At 34.9% G+C, this 13,077-nt stretch overlaps 1 protein-coding gene across 1 annotated transcript; it reads right to left on the bottom strand.

The window, feature by feature from the left end:
• Positions 1-253: 253 nt before the first annotated feature.
• LOC107583434 (F-BAR and double SH3 domains protein 2-like) lies at positions 254-13,077 on the bottom strand. The gene is made up of 20 exons (XM_016269633.1): positions 12,964-13,077; positions 12,458-12,555; positions 12,294-12,339; positions 10,243-10,319; positions 10,013-10,157; positions 9,798-9,931; positions 9,560-9,614; positions 8,855-8,983; positions 8,406-8,528; positions 7,415-7,510; positions 5,794-5,910; positions 4,830-4,928; positions 4,436-4,588; positions 4,226-4,348; positions 4,058-4,141; positions 2,731-2,923; positions 2,366-2,589; positions 2,095-2,245; positions 746-804; positions 254-664 (listed from the first exon to the last, which is right to left on the bottom strand). Exons 1-20 carry the CDS (start codon positions 12,982-12,984, stop codon positions 581-583), a joined length of 2,211 nt encoding a protein of 736 aa, XP_016125119.1. The 5' UTR covers positions 12,985-13,077; the 3' UTR covers positions 254-580.

Below are 13,077 nucleotides of genomic sequence, written 5' to 3'. Positions count from 1 at the left end.
ATGAAATATACAATACCTACAAAATATATGAATATTCATTCAAATAATGACTGATCAGATGATTAAAATACTGACAATAAAGGTACAGATTAGCCAAAACTCTAATATGCATCTAAACATGTTAGCCCTAAAATAGTTTATGGACAGAATATATGAAGTTAATTTGCAAAAAACGATAAACGCCACTTTCAGAGATAATTAGCTGATTACCGTGCATTATTCTCCACATATAGCGCGATCTGAACCCTAAACACGTTTTGTCAAAAAAGCGTTATGGGTTTTTGCAAATGAACTCTTCATATAATCATACATACAAAGTCAACACTGAAATTGCCACTTTTCCCTTTAAAGTCTCTTTGTAGCTCTAGTAAAGCCTGCTTTTGCACGTCCATTCATTAACACATTTGGGCCTTGTCAAAAACAAACTAGAGGAGGAGGTCTGGAACATCTTAAGTACTCGTCAGCTTGTGCATCTCTATCTTCAAGAAGTTTCAGAACGTCCACCCTGCATCGGATCAGATTCACCCAGTGCATCCAAGCATGGCAACGTCAATTTGTAAAATGTGTCCCAATGTATCACTCAAACCAGTGTGATCTCCACCTCTTCTCTCTTCTGCACCTGGCCCTGCGCCTGCTGTTTGGGTGGAGGAGGAGCAGCTCTTACCTGCAGAAAGCAAAAACACCCATCAGAATTCACAGAAAAGCGCCCATCATTGGCATGCAGCTTTAGAAGTGCAGATCTCACAGGTCTTAGGCCCGACCCGCCCTCTCCTGGGGATCTGGGTGATGGGGTGTGGGTGTGACCTGTGGAGGAAAAACACAGATGAATGTGATTCTGACATCTGATAAATCTAATAATAGAACAAAAGCCTCAGTAATGTTGTTTTATCATTGAAATACTATTGAGATACTATTATTTTATTCATATTTTAAATTAGGTTTATATTTTCCATTTTAATTTTGTAATTTTTTTAAATGTTACATTTTGTGTTTTTTTATAGTTTGTCTATGTCTATATAGTTTGTATACATTTTTACTTCAGTTTTAGTTATTTTACTGCATCAAGTTAAACAATGCAAAATGAAAAACACTGCTTTAGCAACTAGCTTGAAATTAAATAAGTTTTATGTTTGATTTTATTTCAAGTAACAAACCATTTTTATGTTTTTAGTTAGCTGTAATAACCATATGCCTCAGTGTTGCAATTTCTAACTAAAACCTTTTCAGTTACATAATTTCATAATCCTAATATTAAAAATGGTTTTCGTTACTTGAAATAAAGTTGAATATATATTTTAAAAATCTATATGAAATGAAAGACGCAAAAAAAAAAACGAAAATGAGAAATTCTGCCTTGGGAACAAACTGAAAATATGTAAAAGTTGAAGTACTAAAATTACTAAAACTAAAACAGAAATCCAGCTAAATATAAATATATAAAAAAACATTTTTAAAAAGCACCTAACAAAATTACTAAAACATTGAAAACGGAAAATATACAAATAAAAGCTGCATCAAAATATGAACTAATACTAAAATAGTCTTATTAAAATAACACTGGTAGGCCAAAATGTTAATGTTCTTATATATATATATATACAGTGGGTACGGAAAGTATTCAGACCCCCTTAAATTTTTCAGTCTTTGTTATATTGCAGCCATTTGCTAAAATCATTTAAGTTAATTTTTTTTCCTCATTAATGTACACACAACACCCCATATTGACAGAAAAACACAGAATTGTTGACATTTTTGCAGATTTATTAAAAAAGAAAAACTGAAATATCACATGGTCCTAAGTATTCAGACCCTTTGCTGTGACACTCATATATTTAACTCAGGTGCTGTCCATTTCTTCTGATCATCCTTGAGATCGTTCTACACCTTCATTGGAGTCCAGCTGTGTTTGATTATACTGATTGAACTTGATTAGGAAAGCCACTTGTAGGTAGCTAAATTAATAAATGCACATACTGTGTCTTTTTATTTTTCAACATTTTTAAGACATTTGGGTTGTGAAATTGAACATCACTAAAAATGTTACAGTGAGGTTTACTATCAAGCTTTAGGATTTGCTATGGTGCTCTGTCTTACTGAGGCTCGAGATTTTGGGGGGTTCTGGGGTTTGATAGCCGTTTAAAGCGAGTGTGCTGGTCAAAGATGGCAGCGGGACGGATTCTGGACTGCTACAGGATGGAAACACAGTGGGTGGACAAGCTGCTTGATCCAAAACTGACAGAGACACCTGGTGGTAAGAAACAGCTATTACAAAACATATTTCAGCATTGAACATAGGCTTGCTGTAAACATGAACAAAAAAGCTTTTTCAGTGTGGCCAGTGTTTTCCGGTAGTACGTGTATAAACCTGTACATTCATGCTCTTGTGTGCTCGTGCACTCTCCGGTCTGCATAGATTCTCCACTAATACTGCAGGAAAGACGCCCACTGCGCCGTTGAACTCGCCCTCCCAGAACCCATCATCTTCTTGGTTGTGTTTGCTGAGAATGCAAATAACGGCTCCCTCTGGGAAAGACAACTCGTCCTCTGTCTGAGCCTCATAGGCATACAGAGCCCTGGCCAGATTTACGGCTGTGCAAAAGAGGAAGAGGGCAGAAAATGTAGAGTTTTGTTAAATTATTTTAAGCATTCAGTACTTACTGAGGCATATGAACTGAGGCATACTATAAACTAGCATTACTCCAGTTATTATACTATAACCAGTGGTCTCACCGCTGCCATGAGTGTTCAGGCTGCTCTGGGTGAGTGTCTCTATTTCTGGCTCTTGTTCTGCAGAAGTGCTGGAGGTGTGTGATTGGGCGTCCATGCTGGAGAAAGACTGGAGCATCCTCAGTAGAGAGCTGGAGGTCGGGAGCTGCAGGTATTTCTCCGGCACGTATCCCACCTGGCCTGCTCTGTTCCTAGCCTGTAAAACATACACTTGTCCAATAAATGGCAACATCGTAATTGCCATGTAGTTCAGGGGTTTTCAACAGGATGTTATTGTGTCAGTAGAAAATTAGAGATATAAAAAAGACCAAATGTATTTTAGCAGAACAAAATTTAAAACCAAATATTTATATAGTTTGTGAAAAATTGTAAAGTAAAATCATATAAATGCTACTTTAAAATAAGAAAATATTTTATAGATATTTCAAGAATGTTGTTTTTATTTAGCACATTTAAAAAATATATATTATTAGCTTATAAATAAATGCTAATTATAATATAACTACTAATTATTTAAAATTACTTATTATATTAATAAATATATGTACACTACCATTCAAAGTTTGTGCAAAAGGTACATTCAAAAGAAGTCTGTGATGATTAATAATTTGTATATCATACTTAATTTTTTTACATTAAACATCCACACTACTGTTCAAAAGTTTAAAGATTTTTATATGCATTTTTGTAATAATTTTGATTAATTTGTAATTTATTTTAATTAATTTTAAATAGAATTTTAATTAATTATTTCTTATGCCCACCAAGTGTTCATTTATTTAAAATGTAATAAAAAATACAATAAAAACAGTACAATTTGATTTCAACATAACATAATGTTTTCTATTTTAAAGTATTTTAAAAAGTAATTTATTCCTGTGAAGTAAAGCTGAGTTTTCAGCATCATTACTCCAGTCTTCAGTGTCACATGATCCTTCAGAAATCTGCTGCTCAAGAAACATTTATTATGATCAATGCTGAAAACAGTTTTGCCACTTAATATTTTTGTGGAAACCGTATTTTTTCAGGATTCTTTGATGAATAGAAAGAACAGCACTTGTTTGAAACAGAATCTTTTGTAATATAAATGCCCTTACTGTCTCCGTTGCATTTAATGCATTCTTGCTGAATAAAAGTATTGATTTCTATCAAAATAAAATCTTACTGAACCCAAACCTTTGAAAAGTAGTGTATGATAAAAAAAATGTATTCCTCACACAGTACAAATGGATCTGTATACATTAAAATATAAGGAATGAGTGAAGCAATAGGATCATAGGCATTTGAAAGTTTAAAAAGCCCTGACCAAGTTGAGAGGGTCTTCGTGTACCTTAACCCAGTCCTCCATGTCTCCATCATCAATAAGCTCCAGTATCTCCTGTTCCTGGATTGTGAGCTCATCAGGCTGGGATGCCTGTGGAAGTAAAGCACAGGAAATGACATTGCAAATGGATGAATGGACCAAAGAACATCAGGCTAGATCCCACTAGGTGTGCACCTGATAGGAGTACAGCACAGAGCAGGTGAGAGGGTAGTTCCTGTGAGTGCTGGAGGGGCTGGAGCTGCTGTCGTCCAGCGTCTCTGTGTCCTCATCATCTTCTCTGTCAAAATCTACAGAGTGCTTTAGACATTTAATGTAAAACACAATTAGAATGGGTTATAGGGGTTTGCGTGAATCTGGCTTTGACTGTAAGAGATTCAGACTTACAGAGAATGAAGCATCGTGGGTATTGAGGACCGCCCATCTCACGTTCTCCAGTTCCTCCATCACTTGGTTCATGGCACTCTTCAGCCAGACATCTACAGCCACACCAACGTCTCTGAGGAGGTTCAGACGTGCCTCTGCCTTCAGTTTCACCGTCTACAGGAAGAGTGGACTCATCATCTACCAACTTCCTATTTTATTACACAATGTTTATGTATATCAACTATTCCAACATCATTTGATACAAGAAAGGGTACTATTTCAAACTTTACTGGACTGAATGTGCAGCTTTAGTTTATGGAGTAGCGGCAGAGGGCATGTGAGTTTTTTCCAGAGGTGATGGACAACTTATGATGAACTAGACTGATGTACAAACTCAAATAAACACACTCCTCACCTCTGATTTCCGAATGCATTCTCTTGCGTCGTCCATTTTCACTTCCAACTCATTGTTATTCTGGTCCTGTAGATGTGACTCTTCATACTCCAAAAGAGTCTAAAAAAACATCAAACCAAACAAATTTCATACTGTACATTATAATGTTGCGATGCCTAAATTCACTTGCAGCATTTACAATGACTGATTTAGTTTTTTAATGTTTTATGTTTAATTTATTGACAAAATAGAATTTTTTTTATTATTATTTTACATTATTTTATTGAATGTTGTTGTTATTGTTGTGATAATTCACTAAAACGAAACAGGTTTTACATTTTAATTTTATTGAATTTAGTTGTTATTGTTTCAGTTTCATTTAGATAAATACATTTTATATTATAATTATTTTTTATAATAGTTAGTTCTTGTTTTATTTTTAATTTGAGACTAAACAGATTTTATATTATAGTAACACTTTGCAATATTAATGTATGAACTAAGAATGAGTAATATATTTTCGTAGCATTTATTAACCTTTGTTAATGTTAGTTCATAAAAATGCATTTGTTCATTGTTTGTTCATGTTCATGTTAGTGCATTAACTAATGTTAACAGATACAACTTTGAATTTAATTTTAAAATGTTTTAATTTTAATAATGTATTAATAAATGGATTAAAAATAACATGAACTAATTGAATAAATGTTGTTCATTTTTAGTTCATGTTAATTTTTACTTTTATTTATTATTTAAATTATTTTTTTATTATTATTTAATTTTAATTATTAACTATTCATTTTCATGAAAATAATCTTTGATTTTACATTTATTTTAATATTGCCCATTTATCAGTCACATTTTAATATTATTACAACCCTAATATATAAATTAAAAATATCTAAATAAATGATGAAATATAACAATATTTTTAATATCAAAAATCAACATGCTAATGCATTATATTGTTTCAGTGCCCCCTCACCCGCTGCGTAAGGATGATGTTTTTGTGTTCTCTGGCCACACGTGTGGCCCATTTCCGTGCTTCTTTATTCAGACTGTGTTCTTCAGCCGTGCCACTCTCCTTCAGCAGTTCCCTGACCTAAAGAGACCAAGAAAGAGAGAGTTGACTACTACACAACACAGACCCTTTTATCTGAACGTGAAACCTTGATAGCTTCTCAGTGCCCATGTGTACACAAAAGTCCCAGCATAACTTGGAACAACATCAATCTCCCGAAATGAAATCTTTGCACTCTTAAAATATTATGTCTGTAAATATTGACAGACTAAATGATTAGGTAACGTAAGCTCTTGAAGAATGATCCTTCGAGATGCTACTTTACAGAACAACTCCTGTTCACCACAGACTGAATATTACAACAACTCCTTGACGAAATGGTTTTAGCATAATACAAGAAAAAACACAAACCATCAGTCTCGTCTGGGAGTGAGAAAAAAATCATGCAGATACTGATGATTATACAATTTCTAATAATATACAGTATTTGTTTTTTAAAAGCTTTATATATTTTGGGACGGGGGAATGGGAGGTGTTCATGAGGGGTGCAAGAGGTGAGGCAGGTTCACTTCTCAATGCCCTCTTTTCACAGGCCGTGTTGCTTCCTGCCTGCACTGACGCCCAGTTTTCTCTGGTCTTTTCGCCCCACCAGCGCTGAGGGCTGCATCTCTAATGTTTTCTTTAGGAACAGACTAAAGCTTGTTTGACTAGCAAACAAAAAGAGGGTTAGCGAACAAACGGGCCACTATGCTGGTGTGGTGAGGGGTGAGATGACTTGCTGGCAGCAGGGGGCGCGATTGCAACAGTTGCACAGTCATGGAAGAACACATTCGGCCTTCATTACAGCACTTTTCCTCTTTTAGACTGATTAATAAACAAATAAGAATATTATAATAATGTTTTAAATGACATTTACAGTGAAAGAAGTTTTTGGATAAGATTATGTGGTGAAACTTCATTTAAAACATTGAATCCACAATAAATGTAAAATCTTTTTGAATGACTATTATATGCTGTAAAAGTACTGTTCATTTTTAATTCATGTTAACTAATGTTAACAAATGAAACCTTATAGTCAAATGTTACGGATGTTAGTATCATTATTTTTTATAATTTTATTGAATTTAGTTCAAATTTATTTAAACAACAGATTTTAGACTGGATAATAGAATAATTAATTTCATTTCATTCTTAATTTTAATAAAATTATCTTAAAAAATTTATTAATTTTAATAACATAATTATTTTATATTTATTTTAATATCAGCCATTTAGACAAAATAGATTTTGCATTAAAAATAGAATAATTAATTTTTATTCAATTTTAGTCATTTCAATTAAATAATCTTAAATTACTTTATATTTATTGTTATATCATCCATTATATATTTATTATAATATCATCCATTTATTTATTACTGGTGCAACCCTAATATATAAATAAAAAATAAATAAATACATGTATAAATAAATTGTACAAACATTTATAATATCACAAATATGTCCAGTAAAAGAAGAAAAGGAGTTTTGCATCTCTGTTGTTTGTGCGATTTTGTAGTACATTCCTGAGTGGGAGGCAACATACCGAATCATTTTCACAGGGCTGATACTGAAAGGGGGCAGCTTTCTGAAACAGTGGGTTGTCCTGAATGAATATCTGTTGGTGAATATCCTGTGTCACCTACAGACACACACATACAAACACACAAGGACAATTACATTTATGTAAACTACTTGACTAATGTCAAGATGTCGCATTAACAATAGCACAGCTAACATAATCTTTCCCTTGGAGGAATGAGAGACCACCAGAACAGGTAATTCATGAATTGTGTGTGTGTGTGTGTGTGTGTGTGTGTTGTAACCTGATGCTGGACTAGAGACATTAAACCTGAGTCCCACAAACTGAATGGAAACACTGTGAGAATCATCGAATTACAACAACACAGGACTACAAACAGACCTAATGGCAGGCTGAAGGCTGTCACTACTGAAAATCGGTCGATTTCTCTTCAAATGTACACATAATAATAACTAACAGTCATTTTACATTTCTAATTTCTCAAGCAGGAATTGTGTGCGCTCAAAAAGAACAATGAGTTCTCAGGTGCGTAGAGCAAAAGGGAGAACATTTCAGTCCAAGAAGTCGCTGAATTTGTCCGCACACTGAAATTTCTTTTTCAATCAGACCAAAAAATGTCTCTCAAAAATGTAGTTTTTATTTTCCATATGAAAAAGTGAAAAAAATGACAAAGGTGCTAAGTGCACTTTTTATTTTACTAATATTTCTAATTTCAACATTTTTATGTTTTACCCAGTTACTGCAGACTTGAAACATCAATATATCTTAAAAAACCTGTCTGCTTTAACATAGAGTAAAGATCTCATTCCTAAACCACTGCAAACTCTCTAAAGCAGGTACATTTCTCTCTTTAAGGTCAGTATTAACTGCTTGAGCTGGGATTTGATCCAATAACCCTCTAGTGGCAGATCATATTACCTGCTCTACATTCGGCCACTGTGGTTCATGTGTGTTTTTCCATAGCAGTGTATACTCAAGTGAGTGTGTAACTCACCCCACTGGACATCTCCAGCAGGCACTGAAAAGTGTCTTGAATGCTTTGAGATGTCTCAAGCTCCGTCTGACACAGTGAAATCAGAAAACTCTGTACGTGATCGTAGAAACTGCCATCTAGAACCTGGACTCAAAAACAAGGAATAGGATTTTTATTTTCAATTGGATTTTTGTTTGTGATGGAAGTGATTATAAATAATATATATATACTGTAGGTATATATAATCATGTGTATTCCTGTGATGCAAAGCTGTATTTTCAGCATCAATACTCCAAGTGTTTAGTGTCACATGATTTTTCAGAAAATCATTCTAATATGCTGATCTGATGCCCAATAAACATTTCTTATTTTTATCAATGAAAACATTTAAAAATGTTGAAAACAGTTGTGCATTGAAGATGATTTTAAATAAAAAAAATTATAATAAGCTGAGCAACATTTGGCCTCACCCTTAAGCAGCTGATCAGATCTGTCTCATAATAGCGGTCCTGATGAGCGTTAGTGGTTGACAGTGTGAGCAGGTAATCATTCCTTGCTTGTGTGGCTTTGAGCTTCCATTCGTTCTTCTTGGCTTTCAGCTGAAATCAACAGAAAATGTTCACATGTGCACTTGTCACAATGATTTTCAAGCAAATTTTACTACATGAAGATGGCAAAACATCATTCACTGTAGTTAAATAATGTCCTAATTAAATGGATTATATCCTATAAAATTTTATTTATTTTGTTATTTGCTTATATGTTTGTAATTTATGTATGTAACAGTTTTTTTATTATTTAAATGTATTTTTGACCATTTTTAAATAACAGTGTTCCACTTTTCTTTCTCACCCCCTCTTTTTTAATAAAAAAAATTATATATTATTTGATATTATGTCCAATAATGAATTTTGTCAAAGTAAATAAAAATAAAAGACTAAAAAACATAAAACATTTTTAATGCTATAATTGAATCGCAACATTTTTATGTACCGTGTAGTAAATGCCATTTTGGATAACATTTATTAGTGTTATTAAATAATTTGTTTTATTTAAAGTTTAACTCTGGGTGAGTGTTACATGGTAATCTAAACATAATAAATTGGAGAAATGAGCATGCACTTTAAAATATCAACAAATGAACCAATATGGTACTGATATATTGTGCATTGTACCTTCACACTCGCCCTCTTCAAACTGGAGCGTGACTGAAACAGACTGAGCTTTGACCTTGTATTGTACAAGTAAAGAGGAATAATAGAAAAATACCAGAGAAAAAGAAACGAGAGTAAGGAAAAACAGCAAAAAAACGATGAATCTTCATTTAAAACTGAAAAACATGATAACCCTCTGCCCTGTTCTTGTGCACAGCTGATGTCACTTCCTTCACATGTGACAGGTCAGCAAACGTACTTTGCCTCCATATCAGCTTTCTCTCTCACAGTCTGCGCTGTTTGTTCCGCCTCCTGGTAGGTCTTCCTGCTCTTCTCCAGGTCTCTGATCGTGCCCTGCAGATCGGCCTGAGCTCTTGCCAGCTGTTCGCAGCACTGAGAGAGGACAGATGAATAAACATGTTCGTGAATGGCTGCTGTTATGCTTTAGTGCAGAGTATCTGTTGATGCATTTACCCTCTTCAGTTGAAGGTCTTTCTGCGCTCTGAACGTCTTCACAGGATCTGAGATCTGGCTCCTGTAGTTCTCACATCCGTTGATACGAGACTGGCTCACTTTCATCACACCCTCCAAGTAGGATCTCCATACAGCCCAAACATTTCTGTACACATACACACAAACATCTCTGAAAATTGAAAATCAATCATATATGCTCTTTTCTTTGCTCTTTTCATCCCTCCTATTACCTGGAGTCTCTCTGCTCCTCTGATGGGGCTCCAGACCACTCTCGCTTCAAGTACTGTGATGCAAGCTTCTGCAGAGCCTACAAAGTCCAGCCACATTCATTTATATAGCACTTCATACAATACAGATGGTCTTCTGGCCAAAATAACAGTCTATAATCCATAATAAAGCTTCTTCCAGTGAAAAGGTTTGTCCCTGCTTGTCCTCGCACATCAAAATCATCTGTTTAGAAATGTTTTTGCTTGTGAATGGTGCTTGATCTGTGCATATTTCTCTCCTGATTCAGACAAGATGACTTTTTCACTGGAGAAAGCAATATTATGGATAGAGGACTCGTATTTTAGTTGGAAGCGATGGGTCGAAAACATCTTGTTGATGGATTTTTTCTTCACAATACGTTAATTGATGGAATGGAGTGGTGTGGATTACTTGTGGATTATTGTGATGTTTTTATCATCTGTTTGGCCTCTCATTCTGACGGCACCCATTCATGCAGAGGATCCACTGGTGAGCATGTGATGTAATGCAAAATTTTTCCAAATCTGTTCTGATGAAGAAACAAACTCGTCTACATCTTGGATGGCCTGAGGATGAGTACATTTTCCTATTCCTTCAATATAATGTTATTAAACATTTATGAAAGTTTAGATTTAGAGCTTCCGAGCAGCATTTTAAAAATTCCACTTCAATCGTCGCCACAAAAAATAAAACAGATGCCTTAGAGAAATTTCTCCTTTTATCCCATCACTCCAGATCAGTGCAAATGTGGAAAACATGGAGGACAACTTTCAGTCTGTAAAAGCGAAACCCACGTGGGTATTTCTGCCTGTCTGCTTGACACTTAAATGCCAGACAGCAGTACAAACTGCGCCAACGTGTAGATTTACAAGTGAGTAAGTAACTGGCTGCCTTTGAAACAAAAGAAAGGAGAAAATAACACTCACTTTCCATCTTCAAGTCAAGTAAATGTCTCTGTATTGGACTGATCTCCAAAAATCACAAACAATTTGGTAAAATATCAGAGCAAAAAAAAAAAAAAAACTTAAACTTAAACCAGAAACTGAAAAATAACCAAGCTAGTACAAAGTTCCTTTCATTACTTCACCACTACTCTCTTAAAAGTAAAGGCTCTTTATTGGCATTGATAGTTCCAAGATGAACCTTTAATATCCATGGAACCTTTCCATTCCACAAAAGGTTCCTTATAATGTAAATTGATTCTTTAGAATTTTAAAATGTTTTTCATACTAAGAAAAAATGGTTCTTTTAAGAACTGTTCACTGGAAGGTTCTTGGAAGGCAACCAAAACTGGTTCTTCAATGGGACTGCTGTGAAAAACGTCTTTGGGAACCTTAATTTTTTTAAAGGTGTACAGATGATAATTCCAGCAAAGTTTCAACAAACTGAAATAACTGATCCGTAACAAGTTCCACAAAGTACAAAGAGTGAGTAGCATCCCCCCAAAACAGAGAGGATTTGCTTTCTGTCCCTAAGACTACAATCTGGCACTGTCAACCCAGTCCTAAAAGCTGCCAGCTCTGAAGAGTCGACTCAGGAAGAGACCTTGAAGAAGAGAGAGATTCCTGTTTTCATGAGCCAGTCAGCATGCAGCAGCCCTGCAGGTGCACAAGCTTCAGATCCAACAGAAAAGAACCTCTCACTCACACACATACTGAGAGTCATTCAGACAGCTGGGCTCTCTGAATCTGAAAATGTCTGTCCCATAACTTATATCATGTGGCTCTTCTTAGCAACACATTTGAAAGAGACAAGAAAGCAGATTCGAACCAGAACGCAACTGGTAAAAATTCAAGAAACCAACCACCTGCAGGTCATTAAGAACCAGTTTTTTCCACTGAGTCACTAAATCTACCTCTCTACAAAAACAAACTAATTCACACATAAAATGTCAGTGATCAGTGGAAGACGCATCTGTTCATCATTAATACATTTTTCATTATTCTGAACAGAAAATCTTTAAAAGATTTGTATAAAATCAGAACAAAAATCAACTCATGAACTCATACAATTTAATATAATGGCCACAACTCACCTGTGAGTAATCTTTCTCTATTAGTGCTTTCTTCTGGCTGTATGTCCTGAGGATTAAACACACACACACAGTCAAGCAGTTCAGCACTAATATACCGACAAGACAGACAGAAAATAGCCTGATAGGTATTTTAAAAGCAATGTAAAATGTGAATCAAACTGGACCTCAGATCCTCTAGGAAGTCCAAGTCTGTCTGGTGTTTGAGCTGGAGTCTGTTCAGCTGCTCTGTGTGAGTGTGTTTCACCTCTTGTGTGACTTTTACCTGCAACACACACAATGACAACCTCTGGAGAACCAACTCTGACCCAGATCACACCAGCCTGAAAGAGAAACCCCTGTCTGGCATACTGGAGTCAATGGAGACAGGGCAGATACTGGACTCAACGTAAACATAATGTAACATGTATAATGTACGTTTTATGTGAACATTTACACACATTACATAATATATATTTTACTAGTATTTTAAGATGTTGCAATTATCAAAATGAATAGATAACTAACTAACAATAAAATGATGGTTAGACAGCTAGACAACATCTATCTATCTATCTTAAGTTTGTTTTAGTCAAACAAACAAGGAGACAAGAAAGCAAGCAAACAAACAAATAGCCTATACTGACATGACAACAAAACATCACAAACAGTACGAAGAAGCAGGTCACCTCACCTTTCTTGGAGGAGGCTGCATGTCTGGATCTGGATATACAGGAAAAACTCTCAGAAATGTACCCCGCAAAACCCAAACACATCTGCGGGACGGAGATACGCAGTGCAGAATAAT

Source organism: Sinocyclocheilus grahami, unplaced genomic scaffold (genome assembly GCF_001515645.1).
Source record: "Sinocyclocheilus grahami isolate Dianchi unplaced genomic scaffold, SAMN03320097.WGS_v1.1 scaffold53.1, whole genome shotgun sequence".
In the NCBI taxonomy this organism is placed as follows: Eukaryota; Metazoa; Chordata; class Actinopteri; order Cypriniformes; family Cyprinidae; genus Sinocyclocheilus; species Sinocyclocheilus grahami.
This window is presented reverse-complemented; position numbering and strand designations above follow the sequence as displayed.

Bases quoted from the DNA above. Each gene is read 5' to 3' on its own strand.
- LOC107583434 (XM_016269633.1), bottom strand. From the start codon at position 12,984: ATGCAGCCTCCTCCAAGAAAG. The intron at 12,556-12,963 runs GTGAGGTGACCT...TGTGTGTTGCAG, and splicing joins TGCAGCCTCCTCCAAGAAAG to GTAAAAGTCACACAAGAGGT. The intron at 12,340-12,457 runs GTCCAGTTTGAT...TTTAATCCTCAG, and splicing joins GACTTCCTAGAGGATCTGAG to GACATACAGCCAGAAGAAAG.